The 26192-nt window shown below is 41.8% G+C and overlaps 2 protein-coding genes across 3 annotated transcripts in view; both read right to left on the bottom strand.

Annotated features, from left to right (window-relative positions):
- The window catches only part of LOC139163124 (zinc finger and SCAN domain-containing protein 2-like), a 35919-nt gene extending 34800 nt beyond the window's left edge, over positions 1 to 1119 (bottom strand). Inside the window, exon 1 of the mRNA XM_070744089.1 lies at positions 1033 to 1119. The gene's annotated coding sequence lies outside the window, so the exon portion shown is untranslated. The remainder of the gene's footprint in view (positions 1 to 1032) is intronic.
- Positions 1120 to 8009: 6890 nt separating this feature from the next.
- Positions 8010 to 24869, bottom strand: LOC139163102 (zinc finger protein 850-like). 2 transcript variants are annotated; one of them, XM_070744049.1, is made up of 3 exons: positions 24786 to 24869; positions 20196 to 21390; positions 8010 to 10959 (listed from the first exon to the last, which is right to left on the bottom strand). In XM_070744049.1, exons 2-3 carry the CDS (start codon positions 21091 to 21093, stop codon positions 9368 to 9370), a joined length of 2490 nt encoding a protein of 829 aa, XP_070600150.1. In that variant the 5' UTR covers positions 21094 to 21390; positions 24786 to 24869; the 3' UTR covers positions 8010 to 9367. The 2 variants fall into 2 exon arrangements, with proteins under 2 accessions (XP_070600150.1, XP_070600149.1); XM_070744048.1 differs by lacking the exons at positions 20196 to 21390; positions 24786 to 24869 and adding an exon at positions 12933 to 13044 and having other exon boundaries at positions 8010 to 11612.
- Positions 24870 to 26192: the final 1323 nt, after the last annotated feature.

Raw genomic sequence — 26192 nt, 5'->3', positions numbered from 1 at the left:
CTATAGTCCTGATGTCACCCAGCAGACTTCTTTTTGTTCCCTCAGATTAAGGCAGCCCTGAGAGGAACCTGTCCATAGAAGAGATCCAATCAGCCGTGACAAAGACCTTGTGAGAGGTCCCCGAAGACACTTTCCAGGGCGCGTACCGGTCATGGCAGAGTCAATGGAAAAAATGTGTAGAGGCCCAAGGACAGTACTTTGAAGAATTTTAAGTGTTTGTGCAAATCTGTTCAATAAATTACTTTTTAAAAAATTGTATTACTTTTGGAAGGCACCCTCTATATTTATCTTATTACTTTATTAGTTCAAGATTGCTTTTTTTTAACCATCCTCCCTTTCTATCTCATACAGCCCTTCTTTCTTTTTCTTTCTTTCTTTCTCTGTCTCTTTCTCTTTCTAAACCTTCCCCTCCCTCTCTCCTTCTCTTGACAAATGTTCCATAAGTGGCTTTATTCAACATTTTTTGTCTTATTTTAGAGATGGAGGGGGGTAGGGAGCTTTAAGGGAGGAAATGATGCCCAAAGCCTCTGCAAGGTTGAAATTTATTTATTAATTGAATTTCTTTGCCGCCCCTCTAAATCACCGGTTTTGCCCACTTTTGCCTCTCTTGCAAAGAAAAACACTCTCGTTTAAAAAAAAACCCCAAAAGACAATTGCTGAAGTGAAGGAGACCTTTTAAATTCTTCCAACCAGCAGAAAATTGCAGGCGACGCTTTTACAGTGTGCAACACCAGTGGAATCTGAAAGATTAGAAGAAAAACGAAGGGAGGGACCCGTTTTCAAATCAATGAAGGAAGAGTGGAATAAAATTTGAGGAGAGAAGGAATAAATTGCAACAATCCAAAATTGAATTGATTTTTTAAAAAAAACAATCTCCCAATCAGCAGAAGATTGAAGGCACCACTTTTAAAGTGCGCACTTTTTAAAAAAGCCTGCAGTACTATTGGAATTAAAATTGGGGTACAAGGAAACAAAAGAGCACCCATTTGCACCCGTCCTCCCTCCTCCTCCTCCGATCTTCCTCCAACTCACCTTCCAGCTGCAGCGGCAATCCTGGGAAGAGCGCGAGCGCCACTCTCCACGCGACCATCCTCCTTCAGGTGAGCCGGAAAAGGAAGTTCCTCTGCCTCTTCTTCTCCGATGTCCCCTCTAGCACTCCAGGACTCGAATGATCTACCTTAGGCTGTTTTTCAAAGGCGACTTTAGCGCGCCATCTAGCGACCTCTGGCTGAAAAAAACCCCGCTTGTCCGATCTCTTTTATCCTGAGGAGGTTGCCGGATTTTTCTTTTGATTATGTGTCTTCAAATCGACATTTTACCGACTATATCGATAGTTCTTCCCGGAGAGTATTTGTCTGTCTGTCTGTCTGTCTGTCTTATTTCTTTTGTCAAGTACGTATTGGTGGTATACAAAGATATAACAATACAGTATTTATATACATGACACTAGTAAAAGAGAAACAATAGGACAAGGGGCGGAAGGCACTCTGGTGCACTTATGCACGCCCCTTTGCAAGAACTGAGAACTATCATAAACCAAGGCAATGTTTATACAGGTTCTCAATCATCTGAGGTAGGGAAAGCAAGTAGGATGCTTGGCTGCATAGCTAGAGGTATAACAAGCAGGAAGAGGGATATTATGATCCCGCTATATAGAGTGCTGGTGAGACCACATTTGGAATACTGTGTTCAGTTCTGGAGACCTCACCTACAAAAAGATATTGACAAAATTGAACGGGTCCAAAGACGGGCTACAAGAATGGTGGAAGGTCTTAAGCATAAAACGTATCAGGAAAGACTTAATGAACTCAATCTGTATAGTCTGAACAGAAGGAAAAGAGGCGACATGATCGAAACATTTAAATATGTTAAAGGGTTAAATAAGGTCCAGGAGGGAAGTGTTTTTAATAGGAAAGTGAACACAAGAACAAGGGGACACAATCTGAAGTTAGTTGGGGGAAAGATCAAAAGCAACGTGAGAAAATATTATTTTACTGAAAGAGTAGTAGATCCTTGGAACAAACTCCCAGCAGATGTGGTTGGTAAATCCACAGTAACTGAATTTAAACATGCCTGGGATAAACATATAACCATCCTAAGATAAAATACAGAAAATAGTATAAGGGCAGAGTAGATGGATCATGAAGTCTTTTTCTGCCGTCAGTCTTCTATGTTTCTTTCTCTAGGCCATGGTTGTCCCAAAGGTCGGGTTTTTTTTCTCAAAAGGCAACTGGACTTTCTGGTGTTTCTTTTGAGGACATTTCCCTTCTCAATCCAAGAAGCTGCTTCAGCTCTGACTGGATGGCAGGGTTAGAGTTAGCACTGAAGAAGCTTCTTGGATGATAAGCCAAACCTCTTCAAGCAAAAAACATAGTCCAGTTGCCTTTTGAAAAAGCACTTTTAGGTAAACCAAGGAAAAACATCCTTGAAGGTGTATATCAGGGATGAGTTGCTACTGGTGGCACTGGTAGCAGCCACCAGATTATGCAATTTGCACGCGACCGCTCTGGTGCCAGGGCATATTTAAAGGGTTGTAAAATGTGTGCTACTATGCACTTGCATGCAGTGTGTAAGTCATCAATGCTCTTTGTGTGAAACATCCCTTTTTGATAGGTTTTTTTTTTAATGTAATGAAATATACAGTGCAAAGAGAAAGGTAGTGAATAAGAGATAAACTATTATGTTTACCCTTTCTGGGGTATATCAGGATCCTGCCACTACCTTTTCTGTCTAATCAATTGTATTAAAATGCTCAGCTGACACCGGTTATGCCTGTTAATAAAATATGGTAGTCTGGAAGGAGCTATTGGACAGCTTCTGATTTTTGCCTGCCAGAGACTCACACAGCTCCAATTGAGTTTTCATTGAAACTCCCGGCCGTTTGTAATTCTGAGTGTCACAATGACAAGCCTTGGGAGAAGTACCACATCCCCATCATTCTCATCACCCATCTCCTCCCACAAATGACTGTATAACTGTAACTTTGTTGCTTGTATCCTTATAAGCTTACATTAGAGAAGCATCTTTCAGCTGTGGCGAGGGGGGTGTTTGCCCAGGTTCGCCTGGTGCACCAGTTGCGGCCCTATTTGGACCGGGAGTCACTGCTCACAGTCACTCATGCCCTCATCACCTCGAGGTTCGACTATTGTAATGCTCTCTACATGGGGCTACCTTTGAAAAGTGTTCGGAAACTTCAGATCGTGCAGAATGCAGCTGCGAGAGCAATCATGAGCTTCCCTAGGTATGCCCATGTTACTCCAACACTCCGCAGTCTGCATTGGTTGCCGATCAGTTTCTGGTCACAATTCAAAGTGTTGGTTATGACCTATAAAGCCCTTCATGGCACCAGACCAGGATATCTGCGAGACCGCCTTTAAATAATGTCATCTGGCAGGACCCAGGGGAAAAGCCTTCTCTGTGGCAGCTCCGACCCTCTGGAATCAACTCCCCCCCAGAGATTAGAACTGCCCCCACTCTCCTTGCCTTTTGTAAACTCCTTAAAACCCACCTCTGTCGTCAGGCTTGGGGGAACTGAGACATCCCCCCCTTGCCTATGTAGTTTTGTGTATGATATGACTGTGTGTATGTATTTTATATAGTGGGTTTTTTTCTTTTTAGACTTTTTAATGTATAATTGTAATTTTAGATTTTAATTATTATATTTGTTACCATGTATTGTTTTTATCACTGTTGTGAGCCGCCCCGAGTCTACGGAGAGGGGCGGCATACAAATCTAATAAATAATAATAATAATAATAATAATAATAATAATAATAATAATAACAACAACAATAATTTACATTGACTGATTCCTAATATGATTTGATTGCTTATGTATCCAGACTATCATTAAATGTTTTACTTTATGATTCTTGCCAAACCTATCTTTTATTTTATGTACAGTGAGAGCATATGCACTAAGACAAATTCCTTGTGTGTCCAATCACACTTGGCCAATAAAAATTCTATTCTATTCTATCCTCAGGATCTCTGGTTAATGTGAATTGTTCACCACTTGGAAACACTACTGACTTTAAAGAGGAAAACAGCATCAAATGAGAGGAAAACATACAATGGCTCATAAGCAAACCCCCCCCCCCAAGTTTTTTGTTTCTTTAATCACAAGAATGGAACATCATAGAATGCAGGGTGCAATTTTAATAGAATTTATCTATCTTCAGTTAACAGTACAGATATGGAAAGAATTCACACCTGATCTTTTAACAGAAAAGTGGTAATTGCAGTATGGAAGTTTACATAAATGATGTGACACAATCTATATCTAAGTGGATTGGTTAATTTTGCTCAAATTCATCCCTTATATATTACATTATGTGCGGTCCAATTAATCTATTAAAAGGAGCTACGTGTCTGGTATTGCATTAGTGTCAGTTTCAATGTTTCTACTTTGTATTTTGCATATTCAAATTCAATTAATATATCAATAAATTTATGTTTTATATTTTTAATCTTATTTGTTTTATTGTACTGATTAATTTGTATACTACTCAGAGCCCCTCCGTGAGGAAGACAGGACGTTAAGAAGCTTGAAATATAAATGAAGTAAGTGAATAACACCTTTGATTGGTGTTCTGCACATGTCTTAAGCATGACATAAATTGTTATTCTTTCCCACTGCCCCTCTTTTTTCCTACCTGGCATTTTGGTTGCAAGTATGAGCCACATCCCCAATGACATTTTCAGAGAATAATCAAAAGAAACACACCTTATGCAACAAACTCTTGTAGCAGATAGATAGCCATCGATTCTTCCACATTCTTCCCTCCCATTCTCTCCTTGCTAATGTCCCCTTTCCCCCCAAAGACATCCGTATATCTTAGTCGAAGTGGTAGGCAAAGTTGGCTCTTCTATGACTTGTGGATTTCAACTCCCAGAATTCCTGAGCCAATCATGCTAGCTCAGGAATTCTGGGAGTTGAAGTCCACATGTCACAGAAGAGCCAACTTTGCCTACCCCACCTTAGTGACTTAGGAGTTTGTATTATGGTATGGTCCTCTCAAAAGACCCAGAGGCTTTTGAACCATCTCAAGCATTTCCAGCTCCTAAGGATAAAATATGATGTGATAACAGGGGTGTCCCTCTCTTTTGACCAGCGTAAGGAGCGTGGTAAGTCAAAAAGCATAGATAATGATTAAAATCCAAAAATAACCATTCTAAAAAGCTAAAAGATATAAAACAGAGAGTATATATAAAAACATAAGTCTAAAAGAAGGGCTAGGGACAGGGAGCCTAAAGGTTACGATGTGGTGGGTTAAACCTCTCCCTGTGCAAAGTCTAATATGACAAGTTGGATGTTCAGCAATAGTCATTTATGGCACAGGTTATCTGACAAACGTTAAGTGCTGATCCTCAGACTCTGGTAACATGTGTTATAGCAGGGTTTCTGTTCTGTCGAGCTCAGATGCACAGATACAATTTCAGACACACAAATGTTTGAAAATTCAAAACAATGTTCTTTATAATGAAAATTCACTTAAACCAAGCCCTCTTTTGGGATAGCAAAGAGCACTTGTCTCCAAACAAACTGGTAATTTGTACAAGTCCCTTACCAGTTCTGTGATACTTAGCTTGCAGCTGTGAGGCAATTCACAGTCCTTCTTCTTTCACAAAGTGAAACACACTTTGCCCTGGTTTAGTTTCAAAGCGGGGGAAAATCAGCACATAAAAGGTCCAAGTCAGTAAAGCAGTCATGAAACACAAAGATCAGATAATCCTCCACAATGGCCAAACCCACAGGCTGCTCTTTATAGCAGCCTCACTAATGACCACAGTCCCACCCAACCACAGGTGGCCTCATTTTCTTTGATAATAATCTCTCAGTTGTTGTTGCCTATGCATCGCTCTCTGCATGCGTGGCTGTATCATTAACTCTTGTTCTGAATCCAAGGAGGAGCTAGATAATTGATCTCCTTCTGAGCTGTCTGCCACACTCTCCTCCTCCCTGTCACTCATGTCTTCTTGGTCAGAGGAGCCTTCATCATCAGATTCCACCGGGGGTGGGGGCAAAACAGGCCTGCAGCATGTGGATGTCTCCCCCACATCCAGTCCTTGGGGCAGGAGCTGGGCCAGAGCTAACCACAACAGTTTCTAGTATCTGAAAGCAGCAGGGAGATGCAGAATCCTTCTGTGTGCCCATTTATGCAGTAATGGTGAGATGAGCCTGGACAAATACCTCTGTACTACAGCCATTGGAAAAGCACGTACTCTGTTGTCTGTGGAGATTCTCAGTCATCCAGGACATAGTACTGTATTTTTCAGAGTAAAAGCACCTTTTCCCTTCCTAAAAAAGGCTGAAAATGTGGGTGCATCTTATACTTCAAATGTAGCTTTTTCAAAGCTTTTTTTCCAAGCCCTAACTAGGCGCTAATGATCTTCCCAGCTCTTACCTTGTAGGGTCTTTCATTATTACTCTCTCCGAAGAATGTTTTTCCAGCTCTAAGTCTTTGCAGGCATTTTTTCATTATTTACTTTATTATTTATTATTACCATTTAAATATAGACAAATTAAGAAATGTATCATGAGGGTAAATATTAGTTTTTCGAGCTTTAGGGTTGGTTTCCGAACTTTTTGTTAGCTGGCTAGGTAACATCAGCAGTGGAGTTTAGGGGATGTATGTATGTATGTATGTATGTATGTATGTATGTATTTATTTGATTTTTTTATGCCGCCCTTCTCCTTAAACTCAGGGCAGCTTACAACATGTTAGCAATAGCACTTTTTAACAGAACCAGCATATTGCCCCCACAATCTGGGTCCTCATTTTAGCCACCTTGGAAGGATGGGAGGCTGAGTCAAACTTACTCTGCTTGCTTTCCAGCCCTAATGAGGGGCTAATGATGTTCTCAGCTCTTACTACTTGTAGGCTCTTTCATTGTTACTCTCTCCGAATCAGGTTTTTTTAAAGCCCTAACCAGGGATAAAATAATGTGCTGAATCTGAACAGACTAAGGACGCTAGCCAGATGAATACCTGGTAGGCAGATTTTTCCCCCACCTATTTTCCTCCCCCAAAACTAAGGTGCGTCTTATACTCCGGTGCGTCTTAGGGGGGGGGGAATTGTAGTTGTCTTAAAGGCACTTTTTCAAAAAGTCAAATTGGATTATTTTTCCCCCCTCTAAGGAGGAAGAAGAGCTTTCTCTTCTCATCCAAGAAGCTTCATCGGATCTGGCCTTCTGCCGCATGAATCCCAGCCACCGATTAGGTCCCACAGAGTGAGTCTTCTCCGGGTCCCGTCAACAAAACAATGTCGCTTGGCGGGGCCCAGGGGAAAAGCCTTCTCTGTGGCGGTCCCGGGCCCTCTGGAATCAACTCCCCCTGGAGATTAGAATTGCCCCCACCCTCCTTGCATTTCGTAAGCTCCTTAAAACCCACCTCTGCCGTCAGGCATGGGGGAACTGAGATATTCTTTCCCCCTAGGCCTTTACAATTTATGCATGGTATGTTTGTTTGTTTGTATGGATGTTTAGTTTTACAATAAGGGTTTTTTAGTTGTTTTAGTATTGGATTTACATGATGTTTTTTATTGCTGTTGTTAGCCGCCCCGAGTCTACGGAGAGGGGCGGCATACAAATCCAATCAATCAATCAATCAATCAATCAATCAATCTTTTTCCTTAAGGTAGGGGAAAAAACGTCCAGTTGCCTTTTGAAAAAGCACATTTGAGATGCATTCCTTGTTGTTTCTGTGTGTCAAGAGTCATATTGCATTAATTTAATTTAATTCAATTTAATTTATTACATTTATAAGTCACCCAACTCCTTCCGGATTCTTTATTATAATCCGACCTCTGAATTCTGTCAATGTAATGAGCCAATCTTGAATTCTTTGGAGTCTTTTACACTCAGCACAATGAAAGTCATTTGGCTACTCCAAATGATTTTTTTTTTCTTTAGTAATACGGATTTTTTGAGGAAAATTTAAAAAGAGCCCAGAGAGTGGAGTGAAAGAATGGAAACAATTTCCCCTGACTTGAGAAAAGAGCTTTGCATTTCTTTGTGTCATGTTCACAATAATGCTGATATCGGCCTTTTATTTTCCTTCTCAAGTTACGGTTCTTACACAAGGCATTTTTTTTTTACAAATGAAACATTTATCACACTTTTTTCTCAGCTCTCCACCACTAAGGAGAATGCAAAAAAAGGGGCGCAGCATCTTGACATTAATACCACCCATCAGACATCTAAAGAAACAAGACCCTAAGAAGGTTGCTAATAAACATGAAGGTCCTACACTTAAATGCACAATCCTTTTCCTCTTCAATATCCTTACAACATTTATCATGTTCAACAGCCCTTAACCTGTAAAATTTTACAACGTGGTTGTTAAATTCTCCCTCATATATTTCTATTCTGTGCTCTAGTTTACCATAATCTAAACAGGATTCTCCTTGACGTAAAATTTTGAAAACGTTAGAAAAATATGAACTTTAAACCCTCCTTATTTGTCATATTTGGAGAATAACAATATGACTGTTCCTATTCTTTTTAAATAATGTATTTTCAAGTCTTGCCGCAGGTTTTTGGCACCTACCAGAAATGTTTACTATGACTGCAAAATATTTTATTCAATAGATATGCTGGCTGGGGGATTCTGGGGCTGAAAATTTGGAACACATCTAGGTAAGGAGGCTAATACAGGTAGTCCTCGACTTACAACAGTTCATTTAGTGACTGTTCAAAGTTACAACAGCAATGAAAAAAGGGTCTTGTGACCATTTTATTATTATTATTATTATTATTATTATTATTATTATTATTATTATTATTATTATTTAGATTTGTATGCCACCCCTCTCCGGAGACTTCCCACTCTTAAGATCACTGTAGCTTCCCTATGTTCACGTGATTTATATTTGGATATAAATATATTTGGATATAAACTGACTCATATTTATGACCATTGCAGTGTCCCAAGGTCATGTGATCCCCTTTTGTGACAAGCAAAGTCAATGGGGAAGCCGGATTCATTTAACAACCATGTTACTAATTTAACAACTGCAGTGATTCACTTAACAAATGTGGCAAAATGTCATAAAGTAGAGCAAAACTCACTTAAATTTCTCGCAAACGTTTTGGCTTCCATTGTGGTTGTAAATTGAAGACTACCTTTAACTTTTTATGTTGCATTTCTATGCCCTGTGATGATCGATATGCAAAAACAAAATAAAACCCATCCCTAAACACTTTTTTCAGGATTCCATTATTTCTGCTAAACTAAACTAACATTTTCCATTTTGTTTCTCTCTTCCCTCATATCTAATACTAAGATATTTTACTAAGTGAATCAGCTGAGAAATTAAATATTTAATTCCTCAACTGCATTCCCAAAGGAGATCAGAAAGGAAACTCAAACCTTCTCTATATTCATTACTTTTTGCCTCGTGTGGACTTTCTTGTGCGCAGTAAGGGAGGAATTTTGCGTAAAACACCGTCCACACTCTGAGCATTTGAAAGGTTTCTCCCCTATGTGTAAACCTACATGATTTACAAGTTTAGATCTAGTACTAAAACCTTTCCCACAATCAGGACACTCATACGGTTTTTCCCCTGTGTGAGTCCTCTGATGCACCACCAGGTGGGAATTCCGACTGAAGCGTTTTCCACAATCCAGACACTCATATGGTTTTTCTCCTGTGTGAATCCGCTGGTGCACCACCAGGTGAGAATTGTTGCTGAAACCTTTCCCACAGTCTGGACATTCATACGGTTTTTCTCCCGTGTGTGCCCGCTGGTGATATACCAAGAGGCAATTCTGACTGAAACTTTCCCCACAATCCTGACACTCATATGGTTTCTTCCCAGTGTGAATCCTCTGGTGCACCACGAGGTGGGAACTGAGACGGAAACTCTTCCCGCAATCCAAACACTCATATGGTTTCTCCCCAGTATGAGTCCTCTGGTGTATCACCAAGGCATAATTCCGAATGAAACTTTTCCCACAATAAAGACACTCATATGGTTTCTCCCCTGTGTGAGTCCTCTCATGTATAATTAGGTAGCAATTCTGACTGAAAGTTTTTCCACAATCCGAACACTCATATGGTTTCTCCCCAGTGTGAGTCCTCTTGTGTATCACCAGGCTGGAATTCTGACTGAAACTTTTCCCACAGTCTGGACACTCATACGGTTTCTCTCCTGTATGTATCCTCTGATGTCTCACCAGTTCAGAACTGTGACTAAAACTTTTCCCACAATCCAAACACTGATATGGTTTCTCCCCAGTGTGAGTCCTCTGGTGTATCACCAGATAGGAATTCCGACTGAAACTTTTCCCACAGTACGGACACTCATAAGGCTTCTCTCCTGTGTGTATTCTTTGGTGTACCACCAGGTTGGAATTGTGACTGAAGCGTTTCCGACAATATGGACACTCATACGGTTTCTCTCCTGTGTGTGTCCTCAGGTGTACCATGAGGTCAGAATTGTGAGTGCAACTTTTTCCACACTCTGGACATTCATACAGTTTCTCTCCTGTGTGTGTCCTCTGGTGCACCACTAGTTGGGAATTCTGACTGAAACTTTTCCCACAATCCAGACATTGATATGGTTTCTCCCCTGTGTGAATCCTCTGGTGCGCCACCAGATGGGAATTAACACGGAAACCTTTCCCACAATCTGGACACTCATAAGGTTTCTCGCCCGTGTGAGTTCTCCTGTGTATCACAAGGTGTGAACTATGAGTGAAACCTTTCCCACAATCCAGGCATTCATATGGTTTCTCACCTGTGTGAGACCTCTTGTGTACCACCAGATGGGAATTAAGACGGAAACTTTTCCCACAATCTGAACATTCATATGGTTTCTCCCCTGTGTGAGTCCTCTGGTGCATTAAGAGATTGGAATTCTGACTGAAACTTTTCCCACAATCTGGACACTCATATGGTTTCTCCCCTGTATGTGTCCTCTGATGGTTTACAAGGTGGGAATTCTGACTGAAAGCTTTCCCACAGTTCGGACACTCATATGGTTTCTCACCTGTAAGAGTCCTCTGGTGTAAAAGTAGAGGAGCGTGCTTGCTAAAATTTCTATACTGGAAGTTTTGGTATGGATCCTCTCCGTTGTAAGTCCTTTTATTTTCAAAAGGGAAGGAGGTGTAGCAAAAGACCTCCTCACACCCAGAACGTTCATTTGGTTTTTCTCCAGTGTGGAAACTCTCGTGCATAATCAGTTGTGATCCACAATCTGTGCTTTTCCCATATGGGTGGGGGGTTTCCACCAATGGATTATGGAGGTCAAAAATATTTTGCATCCCGTCTTGCCTGGCATTTTGATTCAAGCTATTCTTTATTTCTTCACAGGGCAAGGCTCCTATGACTGCCTTCCCTACATAATTATCCAGGTTACAGGGTTCTCCCCACTGACTTTCAGTTATTTCCATCTTCTTTTGAGAATTTGGATGTAAGTTGCACAGACTCAATTTCCCCCCCCAGTTCCTGTTATTCTCTTTTGTGTGTTACTTGATAGGGAAGGAGAGTTGCATTGTTTTATGGAGGAAATGGAAGGATTTTGATTGCTGACTGGATTCACTTTCTTCTTTAATTCCTCTTGTGATTTTCAATTATCCAGAATGCTCTTCTCGGCATCCTCTTTGTCTAGAAGATTGACATAAGTTTAACTGGTAGTTTATAAAATGGGTGCCCCACAGATGAAAAAGCCACAAGTAAAAAGCATGCATTACAATTAAAAAGCAAACATGCCAAAATGCTAATTGTGATTAATTTTACACACAGAATAGCATTTAGACTTATGTACCACTTCATATTGCTTTTACAGGCCTCTCTAAGCGGTTTACAGAATCAGCATATTGCCCCAACACTCTAGGTCCTCATTTTACCCACCTCAGAAGGATGGAAGGCTGAGTTAACCTTGAGCCGGCGGTGAGATTTGAACTAAAGTAGCCTGCAGTGCTGCACTCTAACCACTGCGCCACCCTGGCTCTTTGAGATTCAAGAATGAGATTCAAACATACACATATTTGTGAAATTCTCTTGTTGATTTGAGTAAATCACAAATTCTTAGCACTACAAAGGGTTATCATCAAATATATCTAGAAACACTGAGGGTATATTATGCAGACATGCACAGAGAGAAATACAGATACACCCTTACAAATATACATATTTATTTATTTATTAAATTTGTATGCCGCCCCTCTGTGTATGTTGGAAATCCATGTGTATTTCAACCTGAAAAATATCCCAGAAATGGGTACGCTCAAAATTGTCACCTGTCATCTGTCCTAATGTTTCCTTTTTACTAGTATCATGTATATGAATATTATTATGTCTTTCTATACCACCAATATGTACTTGACAAAACAAACAAATAAATAAATAGATGTGGGCAGTTTCAACAAAAGAAATGGTGCCTAGAACCGTTACAAGATTTAATGCAGCAGTTTTGCCAATGACACTCCTTTCTTCCCACACATAGCTGGGGTGGCACAGTAGTTAGAGTGCAGCACTGCACGCTATTTCAGCTACCTGCTAGCTGTAGTTCAGCAGTTCAAATCTCACCACCGGCTCAAGATTGACTCAGTCTTCCATCCTTCCAAGGTGGGTAAAATGCGGACCCAGATTGTTGGGGGCAATAAGCTGATTCTGTAAACTGCTTAGAGTGCAGTAAAAACACTATGAAGCAGTATATAAGTCTAAATGCTATTGCTATTCTTGACTAAGAAAACAACTTTGCTATCATAAAAAGCCCAAGCAATTCCTGAAGGAAATCTCCCAACCAGCAGAAAACTGAAAGCACCACTTTTAAAACAAGTTCAATTCACTGGAATTGATATTCGGGGAGGCGGAAGAATATGTAGCAGCTGAGCTACTTCTACTCAAGCTGCTTCTACTCAATGGAGAAAACCAAACAGCCCTGCTTCTCCCCGGCTCCACCTCGACGTGTCCTCAACTCACCTTTGCAGCTACTGCTTCGCCTTCGATCCTTGGAAAAGCGAGCGAGAGAACGGTGCCACCATCCTTCCATGGATGAGCCGGAAGAGGAAACTCCTCTCCCGTATCCTCTCTAGCAATTCGCGATTCTTTCGATGTCTTTCACTCGCCTCCTCCACTCCCGATGCCGTTATTGCCGGGGCTGCTGATCTATAGCGCGCCACCTAGCGACAGAAGCCTGAAAAACTTTGTTCGTTCTGAGGCTTTTGCTAGATTTTTGATGGATTGGTTTTCAACACTACTGACCACTGATAGCTGCTCTCCAGGGACCAACCCGTTCCTTCTGGTCTGCCGAGGAGCACTCATCGTCACTGCAGCCGTACTGTTATCAGGATATGAGTTCACATTAGTTTGTGTACAGTGTATAGTGTACAGAAGTGTATAGTGTATAGACTATACTATAGTGCAATGTTTCCCAACCTTGGCAACTTGAAGATATCTGGACTTCAACTCCCAGAATTCCCCAGCCAGCATTCGCTGGCTGGGGAATTCTGGGAGTTGAAGTCCAAATATCTTTATTTTATTTTATTTTATTTACTTACTTACTTACTTACTTACTTACTTACTTACTTACTTACTTACTTACTTATTTATTCCAATACATAATACACATTGTAGAGAATAGATATTTAGTAGTATAACTTAAGAAACGAATAGAAGAAAAGATATAAACGTATAGGTGAACAAATTTGAAACGAAGAAAAGATAAATGAGATAAGGAGAGACAATTGGGCAGGGGACGGAAGGCACACTGGTGTACTTATGCATGCCCCTTACTGACCTCTAAGGAACCTGGAGAGGTCAATCGTGGATAGTCTAAGGGAAAAATTTGGGGGGTTAGGGGTTGACACTACTGAGTCAGGTAATGAGTTCCATGCTTCGACAACTCGGTTGCTGAAGTCATATTTTTTACATTCAAGTTTGGGGCGGTTAATATTAAGTTTGAATCTGTTGCGTGCTCGTGTTCTTGCGATTGAAGCTGAAGTAGTCATTGACAGGTAAAACGTTTCAGCATATATCTTCAAGTTGCCAAGGTTGGGAAACACTGCCATAGCGTATAAAGCACAGTGTATAGTGTTTAGTGTATAGTGCAGTGATGGTGGACCTATGGCATGGATACCACAGATGGAACGCCGAGCCATATCTGCTGGCATGGGAGCCGTTGCCCTAGCTCAGCTTCAACATGCATGTGTGTGCTCGCCATCTGAGTTTGGGGTGTCACAGAGGCTCCGGGAGGGCTTCCAGAGAGGCTCCAGTGGGATGGGGGAGGGCATTTTTACCCTCACCTACTTCCAGGGAAGCCTTTGGAGCCCGGGGAGAGCAAAACACAAACCTACTGGGTCCACCAGAAGTTGGGAAACAGGCCATTTCCGGCCTCCAGAGGGCCTCTGGGGGGCGGGGCAACTGTTTTCACCCTCCAGGCATTGAATTATGGGTGTGGGTACTCGTGCATTCACAACAGTGTGCGCCCATGGTCTTTCAGCACCTGAGGAAACAAAGGTTCCCCATCACTGGTATAGTGTATTATTATGCACTCGGAGTCACCATGAGTGAATTGAGAGGCCATATAACTTTTATGAATCGTTGTGGAAACGAAAACTCCAGAATTTTTTTTATTAGGTATTACAAATAATAAACATAAAAGAGAAATATATTATTTAATAACTCATATTTTAGTAGCTGCTAGGATTGTCTTTGGACAAAGATGGAAAGAACTGGAAATACCTGAAGAAGAGGAGATATTTAGAAAAATTATAGAATGTGCAGAGCTAGGTATTATGACGAGGCGGTTGAATAATCAAGAAGAATCAGAATTTTATAAAATTTGGCAGAGGGTCTATATCTGGTTGAATTAAAAAATGTTTAATGATGTTAAAGTAATAGTTAAATATATTAGATTGAAATGTTTATAGATAGAGTTTTGTAATAGATGTGTTTATTTCTCTGAACTGATCTAACCTATAATAGTTTTCCCTTTTTGTATTAAGAAGACTTCTATTCTGAGTGGAGCAATTGTAGCTCCTTTTTATGTTGTTTCATCTGGTCCTTTCATGTTTGTAATGTTTTGTCTTTTATTTGAAAATAATAAAAATATTAAAAAAAACGTTTATGAATCAATCAACCAACCATCCTGTCAATCAGAGCAAGAAGCTTATTCACAAGAAGTGAGAACTAAGGGAAAGTATCATTTTGTTTTTTAGAGAGGGGGGGATAGAAATACAAGTACACCTCTCTTGGAGATCAGTAAATCAACCAGTTACATGTCAGTTGAAAAATGGTCATAAGTCACTGTGCCATTGTAACTTTGAATGATCACTAAGCAAACTGTTTGTAAGTCAGGGGCTACCTGCTGTTTTCTCTCAAGCCCCCTTTTGTTTCATATTTTAAATCTGTTAAAGGCTAAACGCCTTGTGTAGTTCTGTAAATTTGCTTGCCCAGAAATCTCCATTAAGGCAAGGTGAGACACACACACATACAAAGTAAGATCTAGAACAGTGATGGCACTTTTTTTTTCTTGGGTGCTAAAAGGGCGTGCATGCGAGCGAGAGCGCTCACAAGCATAGTTCCCTCTAAGCTGAGCAGTGAGCAATCGCTCACTTAAAAATCATCATCAACTCAGAGTTTTCCAAACCTGCCCAGAAGGGAAAGAGTGAGAGGGAAGGAGAGAGAGAGGAAGAGAGGAAGAGAGAGAAACAGATAGAAAAAAGAGAGGAAGGAAAAGAAAAAGAAAAAGAATGGGAGTAAGGAAGAGAGAAAGAAAATCAAAATCTAGTTTGAAACTAGCTCAACTATTTAAGTGGCATTTTGATATTGATAGAGTTGCCCTATTATGAGCTCACTGTTATATACACACAGTACAGTATTTTATTTTGAAATTCTCTGAGGCAAAACTGGGTGGGTTTTTTATTTGTTTGTTTGTTTGTTTGTTTGTTTATTTATTTGCCGCCCAGTCCCAAAGGGACTGCCACTCAGACACTATACTTTTCCGCCCCCCCCCAAAAAAATTAGAGGGAATACTGCTCACAAGTGCCCTGGCCCATAATGCAGTACCCTCTCCCTGCGTATGAATGCACAACTCCTGCACTGCCCTTGCGAATGCGCGCAGGCGTCACTGACACCTCTGGAATTTAATAGGCCTGTTGTGGCCTATTTTTTGCCCTTCACGGGCTCTGGGGGCTTTCCTGAAGCCTGGGGAGGGCAATAACAGCCTCCCCCACCCTCCGGAAGGCTGAAAATCAGCTGGCCAGCAAGCACATACATGCTGGAGCTGACAGAGGGCAACGCCTCGCTTCCAGCTGTCAGCCTGGATAGCTTCAAGGCAGGATTAGACAGATTCATGGATGCCAAGTGTATCGGTGGTTATTGAAACAGATGTCCATGTGCCACCTCTATGTTGGTTGAGGCAGGCAGGATTCCCAAGTACCATTTGGGAATCAAGGGAGAGTTTTGCCTTCTCTTTCTGCTCAAGATCCCCGTGTACAATTGGTGGGCCACTGTGTGACACAGAATGCTGGACTTGATGGACTTTGGCCTGATTCAGCATGGCTTTTCTTATGTTCTCAGATATGGCTCTCTGTGCCACCTATGGTTCACCATCATGGGCCTAGAAAATGCAGAGGGGCTGAAAAAGAGGAAGTGATGTATATATACAGGTAAAAGAAACTGGTAAACATTTCAAAGAAATGTTTCAAATAATTCCAAGAAAGGCAATACAGTGTTCCCTCAATTTTCGTGGGGGATGTGTTCCGAGACCGCCCGCGAAAGTTGAATTTCCGCGAAGTAGAGATGCGGAAGTAAATACACTATTTTTGGCTATGAACAGTATCACAAGCCTTCCCTTAACACTTTAAACCCCTAAATTACAGTTTCCAATTCCCTTAGCAACCATTTAGATTATTACTCACCCTGTTTATTTATTAAAGTTTATTAAAAATAAATATTTATTAAAGGCGGACGAACGTTTGGCGATGACATATGATGTCATCGGGTGGGAAAAACCATGGTATAAGGAAAAAACCCGCGAAGTATTTTTTAATTAATATTTTTGAAAAACCGTGGTATAGACTTTTCGCGAAGTTCGAACCCGCGAAAATCGAGGGAACACTGTACTATGCCCTTACACACACAAATATAGAAATATCACCATACTTGGTCTGACATCATTTTTATTAGAAATTGTTAGTGTAGTAAAATATAAAAACATACAAAATCAAATGTAGAAAAAACTATGCAACTGTGCCTTTTGGTTCTTCCTTTCTTATGGAGTAGAAATCAAAGATGCCTATATTTTGGGAAGGATCTCTGATGAGCTGACCAGAATAAAATGGAAATGGAGCTTTGGCATGAAGTCCATTCCTCAGAGAAATCCAGACCAGCTTTTGCCATCCACGTTGCTTCTCTCAACTTTCTAAAAGTCTCCACCCCTTAATACAGTTCCTCATATTGTGGTGACCCCCAACCATAGGTTTAACACCAATTCTCCCAACAGAGCTTTAAGCTGATTGGCAGGAAGGTCAGAGGGACACCCCCATTGTAAACACCTGGTTAGTCAGATTGTAAAAATACATTCCAAGGCGCCAGAATAGAAGCTTTAGCTCCTAATACCATGGGAAATTTATCTTTTCCCATAGTCTTAGGTGACCCCTGTGAAACGGTCATTTTGACATCCCCACAAAGGGGTCCCGACCCCCAGGTTGAGAACCACTCACAAAGGAACAGGGAGATTTTCTCTATACACAGGTGGCAAACAGAACAGGGGTCTTTAAACTTGGCAAGTTTTAAGACTTTATGGACTTCAACTCCCAGAATTCTCCAGCCAGCTGAGCCTGGTTCGCTTTAGTCAAAGATGTCTTAAAGTTGCCAACTTTGAAGACCTCTGCACAAGGAAGTCTTTAGGTTTTTTATCTTGTCTCCTTGAGTTCCACAAGCTTCAAACACTTCGACTCAATACTTCCTCCCAAGTTTTCTGTCTTTACCCATGATCTGATTTGAGGGGGGATGAAGTTAGCCTCATGCTTTTTGTTTCAGGCAGTGGTCCCAGATATTTGTGGCTTGGGGGGGCGGGACCAGGCCATGTGAGTGGCAGGCCGATGTACATGCTCATGTACCCTTACTTCTGTGTGCAGCAGGACAGCGCATGGCCATTTGCATGCAGCTCAATTGCAAGTACAGCTACATGAGTGAAGCTGCTTACACGCTGGTCTTGACCTAGTCAGGATTGAACTCCTGACACACATGCACGCCTGCCAGTTTGCCATTGTGGGTCCCTGGTTTAAGGAAACAACTATTTTTCTCCATTTTTGCCTTTAGAATGGCTTTTTGTATATAATTCACTGGTAGTATGGTGGTTCTACTACAGGTTGACTTTGCCCACAGTCAGGAGTTCAATCCTGACTCAGCCTTCCATCCTTCCGAGGTTGGTAAAATGAGGACTCAGATTGTTGGAGGCAATTTGCTGACTCTGTAAACCGCTTAGAGAGGGCTGTAAAAGCACTGTAAAGCTGCATATAAGTGCTATTGCTATTACACCTAACCAAGGGGTTTAAGCCATATTTTCCACAACTGATATTAACAGTAGAAGATGCACTGGATAAAGTTGGGATAAGGTAGAATATGAAGCACATACAGTACAGTAAAAGAAATGGAAAAAATCTCCCATATATTGGAGAACAGAGTTTTGCATTATCTTGCCCCAATGTTCACAGCAACACCATTTTCATATTTGAGGAGTCATAATCTCTAAGTAAACACTTTTCTGTAGTGTGCTGCTCAAAAAAATAAACGGAACACTCAAATAACACATCCTAGATCTGAATGAAATATTTTCATTGAATATTTTATTTGCACAGCTATTCCATTTGCACAACAGCATGTGAAATTGATTGTCAGTGTTGCTTCCTAAGTGGGCAGTTATATTCTGTTAAGTGTCCCCTTTATTTTTATTTTTTTAGCAGTATATTTTTAGCCCAGATTTTAGAGACCAACCGGAAACGTTGACTATCACTTCAAGGTACAGTAATACCTCATGATACGAACTTAATTGGTGCAAGGAGGAGGTTCGTAAGACGAAAAGTTCGTAAGACGAAACATTGTTTCCCATAGGAAACAATGTAAAGTCAATTAATCTGTGCAACCAAAAACCCCCCCGCAAAAAAAACGGCTTTCCGGCTGTTTTAAAAGGTGACAGCCGGCCTGGGGGGCTTCCCAGCACCCCCCCGAACCCGGGTTCGGGGTTCGGGGGGGGGGTGCTGGCAAGCCCCCCAGGCCGGCTGCGACCTTTTAAAACACCCGCGCCGCTTCGTAGCTGTCTCCCGAAGCCGAACGCTAAAGCCGAACTTCCGCGTTCGGCTTCGCGAGACAGCTGCGAAGCGGCGCGGGTGTTTTAAAGGGTCGCAGCCGGCCTGGGGGGCTTCCCAGGAACCTCCCGAACCGAACCCGGGGTTCAGCCAAATTTTGCCTCTTCTTACGAACTTTGTTCGAGTTACGAACCGGCGTTCGGGAGGCTTCTGGGAAGCCCCGCCGCCCGGCTGTTACCTTTTAAAACAGCCGCGCGGCTTCCCAGCTGTCTCCGAACGCAGGTTCGTAACTCGAAAAAAGTTCGTAAGAAGAGGCAAAATTTTGCTGAACCCCGGGTTCGTATCACGAGTTGTTCGTAAGACGAGGGGTTCGTATCTTGAGGTACCACTGTATTTTATTCAAGGGGTAAACCTGGTTGGAGAATTCTGGGTCTTGAAATCTAGAAGACAATGAGGTAGAAAGATGAAATGCTGCATGTAGCATTTCTATAATCTATGAGCAATAGAAAAACACCGAAAATGTTTATTGCAGCAATTGCACTATTTCTTGAAAAGTAAATATTTCTTGAAAAGTAAGTATCTATCGGTAGTAACATCTATTGATAGACATATATAGGTAACTAGTCTTTATCAAACTAACATTTTCCAATTCTTTCCTTTACTCATTCTTATCTAATATTGAGGCATCTTTGATTAAAGCGAATCAGGCTAGAAATTAAACACTTAATTTCTCAGCTGCATTTCCAATAGACCACCAGAAATTAAATTCAAGCCTTCTCTACACAAATCACTTTCTGTCTCATGTGTATTTTCTTGTGCGCAGTAAGACAAGAATGATGCGTGAAGCACCGTCCACACTCTGGGCATTTAAAAGGTTTCTCCCCTGTGTGTAAACCTACATGATTTATAAGTTTACACCTAGTAGTGAAACCTTTCCCACAGTCTGGACACTCATATGGTTTCTCCCCAGTGTGAGTCCTATGATGTATCACCAGGTGGGAATTCTGAGTGAAACTTTTCCCACAATCTGGACACTCATATGGTTTCTCCCCAGTGTGAATCCTCTTGTGTATCATCAGCTCAGAATTTCGACTGAAAGCCTTTCCACAATCCAAGCACTCGTAAGGTTTCTCCCCTGTGTGAGTCCTATGGTGTACCACCAAGTAGGAATTCCGACTGAAACTTTTCCCACAATCAAGACACATGTATGGTTTCTCTCCAGAGTGAATCCTCTTGTGTATCACCAGGTCAGAATTCTGAATGAAGCCTTTCCCACAATCAAGACACTCGTATGGTTTCTCTCCCGTGTGAGTCCTCTGGTGTATCACCAAGTGGCAATACTGATTGAAACTTTTCCCACAAGCAGGACACTCGTATGGTTTTTCCCCTGTGTGAGTCCTTTGGTGTATCATTAGGTGGGAATTCCGAGTGAAGCTTTTCCCACAATCTGGACAAAAATACAGTTTCTCTCCTGTGCGAGTCCTCCCGTTTATCAACAGGCTTGAATTACTGCTGTAACTTTTCTCACAACCGAAGCATTCGTACGGCTTCTGTGCCATTTGAGTTCCCTTGTGTATCACTAGAGTAGTGTGTTTGATAAAGCTTTGGCCACACTGTGGACACTGGGAGAGATTTTCTCCAGTATGGGCACTCCCTTCCGTAATCAACTCTGATCCGCTAGCTGTCATTTCCCCACAATATCCGCATCTGTGGAGCTTTCCCACCAATGATATTTCTGGATTCTGGAGGTCAAAAATATTTTGGATCCCTTCTTTGATGCCGCTTTGAATCAAGCTGCTCTTTCTTTCATCACAGGAAGAGACTGCCATTATTATCTGGCCTAAGGGACTCCTTCCACCGCTGATTTCTAGATATTTCCCTCTTTTTTTCCTGAATTTAGAAGCGATCCACTCTGGTCTTTTTTGTGGAGAGTCTGAGTTTCACATATTCGATTATTTTCGCCACAAACACCGTCTTGTTATTTGTTCTCTTGACTGTCATCTGCAATGAAAGCAGAGAGGTTTTCTGGAGGAAATGGAATGCATTGTGATCGCTGAATAGATTTGCTTTGTTTCTTAAGTGCTGCTCTCGTTTGTTCAGAATGTACTCCTTGGCATTTTCTTTGTCTGCAAGATTCACATAGAAGACTTTGTTTAATGGTTGTACATGTAGTGGGTGTGCAATATATGAAAACAAGAAAAAAGTATATACAGTGGTACCTCTACTTAAGAACGGCTCTACTGAAGAATTTTTCTAGATAAGAACCGGGTGTTCAAGATTTTTTTTGCCTCTTCTTAAGAATGATTTTCTACTTAAGAACCCGAGTCCGAAATTTGAGAGCAGCACAAAGGCCCAGCCAGTTTCCTGCCATTCCCCCTTTAATCCCAGCCATCTTGGGCTTTTCTGGGCTGCCAGAGGAGCCTTTCGGTGGTGCTTAATGCGGCTTTGGCAGTCCAGAGTGAACAAAGCATTTTCCTTCCATCATGCTGGGCCAGTGACCACACCCCTCTCCCCAGTAAGTAAATTATAGTACAGTGGTACCTCTACTTAAGAACGCCTCTACTTAAGAACTTTTCTAGATAAGAACTGGGTGTTCAAGATATTTTCCTCTTCTTAATAAACATTTTCTACTTAAGAACCTGAGCCTGGAAAAATTTTCCAGGAAATCTGAGAGCGGCACGAAGGCCCGGCCAGTTTCCTGCCATTTCCCCTTTAATCCCAGCCATCTTGGGCTTTTCTGGGCTGCCAGAGGAGCCTTTCGGTGGCGCTTAAGGAGGCTTTGGCAGTCCAGAGCGAACGAAGCATTTTCCTTTCTCTGGGCGCTTGGAGAGGGAATAAACCTCTGCCAGCGCCCAGAGAAAAGAAACGCTCCCTTCACTCTGGGCAGCAACTATCCTCTTCCTCTTCTTCCTCCTCCTCCTACCCAAATTCCGAGCTTTTATTTCTTCCCTAATGGGTTTGCACGCATTATTTGATTTTACATTGATTTCTATGGGGAAAATTGCTTCTGCTTACAAACTTTTCTACTTAAGAACCTGGTCACGCTACAAATTAAGTTCTTAAGTGGAGGTACCACTGTATTACATTGAAAAACTAAACATACCGATTTAATCTCTAACACTGTGATTTATTTGACACATAGAAGATTAGCAAGATGCCAGTTCATATATCCACTCAATCATGAAATTTTCTTTTGGACTTGAGTAAATGAAAAATACTTAGCATTAAAAATGGTTATGAAATAAATCTGGAAATGCTGTGTAAAGGTTATACAGATATACAGATACAGATATATCACCCAGGGAGAAATGTAGATAAACCTATGAATGTATGTATAGACGCATGTCAAAAATCTATGTGTATTTCAGTCTAACCAATGTCCCAAATGTGGATACGCTCAAACTTTTTGGTCTGATGTGTGTGTGTGTGGGTGTGTGGGGGGCTTTTAATGAATGATGAGATGGTGCCCAAAACCTATGAGAGATTTAAAGCCCCAGTTTTAAAGCTCCTCACTTGCCCTGAAAATAACACAGATAAAAAACTAGTCTAGTGAGGAGAAGGACTAATGGGCTGTCACATAGAGGTGTGTGTGTGTGTCAACCTATTTTCCAAGGCATCCAAACACTAGACAAAGAATAATGGATGCAAACTGAACAAGGAGAGATTCAACCTAGAAATAAAGAGAAATTTCCTGATATTGAGAGCAGTCAACCAATGGAATAGATTTGCCTTCAGAGGTTTTGGGAGCTTCATCACTTTCAAGAAGAGACTGCACAGCTACCTGTCAGAAATGGTATAGGTTCTCCTGCTTGGGCAGGGGGTTGGACTAGATGACTTACAAGGCCCCTTCCAACTCTGCTATTCTTATTCTGTTAAAGCACAAGGTAAAGCAGAAATGTAAATCTCCCAACCTGCAAAAAGTAGAAGGCAGCAATTTTAAACTCCATAAGGAAGGCTGAGCACTAAAGAATGAATGCTTTTGAACTTAGTGCTGGAGAAGTCTCTGGAGAGTCCCTTGGACTGTGAGGTCAAATCAGTAGATCCTAAACGAACTCAATCCTGATTGTCCTTTGGAAGGACAGACACGATGCTTCTGAAATATCTTGGTCACCTAATGAGAAGAGAGCACTCACTGGAAGGGACCCACATGCTGGGTAAAGATGGAAAGTAAAAGGAGAAGGGGACGGACAGCAGTAGATGAGATGGGGATAGATGATAGATAGATAGATAGATAGATATTGATAAATGATAGATGGATGGATGGATATGATAGATAGATATACAAGAAAGAGATAGATCGATAGATAGATCGATAAAGAATAGATAGAAATAGATGATTGAAATAAATACTATGTTTTCCCCTAAATAAGACCCTGTCTTATATTTTTGAACCCTGAAATAACTGCTTGTCCTTATTGCCATGCATTCAAAAGCCCGATTGGGCTTATTATCAGGGGATGTATTATTTTGGGGAAAACGGTAGAAATAGATAAATGAAATAGATGATAGATAGAAACAGAGAGAAGATAGATAGAAAGAAAGACAGACAGATGATATAGAAATAGCTAGAAATAGCTAGAGAGAATAACTAGAAAAAGGTGATAGAAATAAATATATATAGAAATAGATGAAATATCTGTAAAAGGATAAAAGAAACTACATAGAAAGATAATTCAAGAAATTAATAAATAAAATTGAAAGAAAAATATTCAAATATGTAAAAATGCAAAGCATTATGTTAACAAAAAATAAGGTAAGAAATGGATAACTGTCCAACTGAAATTCTGAATGAGCAGGGAATGTAAACACCCCAAATTTATGCTTTATGTTTTTTGTTTTGTTTGTCATTGTTATGTTTGTGCATGTATATATATAAAAAGATAGAAATAGATGAAATAGATAATAGAAATAGATGATAGATAGGTAGATAGACAGACAGACAGACAGACCATTTAGAGAGTGTTGTAAAGCACTGTGAAGTGATATAAGAACATAAGACCCATGCTGAATCGGGCCAAAGCCCATCGAGTCCAGCATTCTGTGTCACACAGTGGCCCACCAATTGTACATGGGGATCTTAAGCAGAAAGAGAAGGCAAAACCCTCCCTTTCCCTTGACCCCCAACAAATGGTACCCAAGGGAACCCTGCCTGCCTCAACCAACATAGAGGAGGCACATGGACATCCGTTTCAATAACCACCGATACACTTGGCATCCATGAATCTGTCTAAACCTGCCTTGAAGCTTCAAGCCTTTAAGTCAGAGGTCTTCAACTTGTCAACTTTAAGACTGGTGGACTTCAACTGCCAGAATTCTGGGAGGTGAAGTCCACCAGTCTTAAAGTTGTCAAGTTTGAGGATCCATGCTTTAAGTGATAGTGCTATAGTGTCATCGACATAATGAACGTGGATTTGGGCAGACTCCCGGAGGGAGAGAACACACTCTCTCTCTCTCTCTCCATGTGTGTGTGTTCCAGCCTCGTTGCTTGCTCTGCTTGCTCCCAGTCTTTCCTCCGACTCACCTGCCAGCTGCTGCTTCGACTCCGCGAAGACTACAAAAAACAGTCCTCCACGCCACCATCCTCCTATGGAGGAAACCGGAAGAGGAAATTCTTGTGCCCCCCTCCCCCGCCCAAGTCTTTCTAGCAATCCAATACGTATTTTAATGTTCTTCTACAGAAGCCGCTGTTTACATCGGCGGTTTTCTAGGCGATGGCGTTGCTGATCTTTAGAGCGCCATCTAGCGACGGAAGGCTGAAAAATACACCAGTCTGATGTCTAGGCCTAAGGAGTTTCTCAGTCATCCAGGTCACTGTTGTCCCAAAGGTGCTTTTTCAGGAGGCAACTGGAGTAGAACTGAAGAGGTTTCTTGGGAGAGAAGCGGAATGTCTTCAAAATAAAGAGCAGAAAGTCCAATTGCCTCTCAAAAAAACACCTTTGAGACACTTTCTGCTTTTTGGAAGTAAAGATACAGTACTGTTAGATACAGATTTGTATACTATACATTAGTGATGGTGAACCTGTTTTTTTTTTGCGCGGGTGCCAAAAGGTGCCCGAGATGTGCCAACATGGCTGTTATTAAATTGGAAATTTGAGCAATTGCCTCTAATATAAATTTAGATGCTATTTGGCACCCTGCAAAATCCCTATTCCTAGAGGAAGGATATCGCAAAATCCCCACTCTGGAGCCAGCTAGAGGTGGTATTTGCTGGTTCTCTGAAGTCATAGATCCCTGTAAGCTGAGTTATGCGCCATAGCGCGCTTAGCTGCAGCTGTCAGCGCGTGTTTTTTTAACCCTGCCCAGCCCAGGAGCCAATCGCCTACCTTTTGCAAAAGCCTACCTTGGGCGATTGGCTCCTGGGCAGGGTTCAAAAACTGAAAGACGCAGCTAAGTGCGCCATGGCTAAGTACCAGTGTGGGGAGCTTCCTTGGCGGCGGCGGCAGCAGCAACACCAGGAGTAGCCGCCTCACAGCTGACCACCTTGCAGCTGTTACCGCCGGCAACCCTCCCTCCGGGCCCCAAAGCTCACACCCTGCCGCCGCCAGGGAAGCTCCAGCCGGGCGGAGCGTAAAACATGAAGAAAAGGTCAGCTGTGAGGCGGCACCCCCCCACCCCGCCTTTCCGCCGGACCTTTTCTTCGTGTTTTACGGTGCGCTCCGCCCGGCTGGAGCTTCCCTGGCAGCGGCAGGGTGTAAGCTTTGGGGCCCGGAGGGAGGGAGGGTTGCCGGCGGTAGCAGCGGCAAGGTGGTCAGCTGTGAGGCAGCTACTCCTGGTGCCGCTGCTGCCGCCGCCAGGGAAGCTCCAGACACTATACTTTTCCGCCCACCCCAAAAATAAATTAGAGGGAACACTGTCCGAAGTTCTCAAAATTTCCGCTATGGTTCTCCAGAACCTGTCAGAACCTGCTGAATTTTACTCCTGCCACTAA

This window comes from Erythrolamprus reginae, chromosome 2 (assembly GCF_031021105.1).
Source record: "Erythrolamprus reginae isolate rEryReg1 chromosome 2, rEryReg1.hap1, whole genome shotgun sequence".
Classification (NCBI taxonomy): Eukaryota; Metazoa; Chordata; class Lepidosauria; order Squamata; family Dipsadidae; genus Erythrolamprus; species Erythrolamprus reginae.
The sequence above is the reverse complement of the archived record's forward strand: the minus strand, read 5'-3'. Positions and strand labels throughout refer to the sequence as shown.

Excerpts from the sequence above, each read along its gene's own strand:
- LOC139163102 (XM_070744049.1), bottom strand. The coding sequence starts at position 21,093 with ATGGCAGTCTCTTCCTGTGATGAAAGAAAGAGCAGCTTGATTCAAAGC. Across the intron at positions 10,960-20,195 it reads GTGTCCAGACTGTGGGAAAG|CTTTCAGTCAGAATTCCCAC; the intron begins GTTTCACTACTA and ends ACTGTGGGAAAG.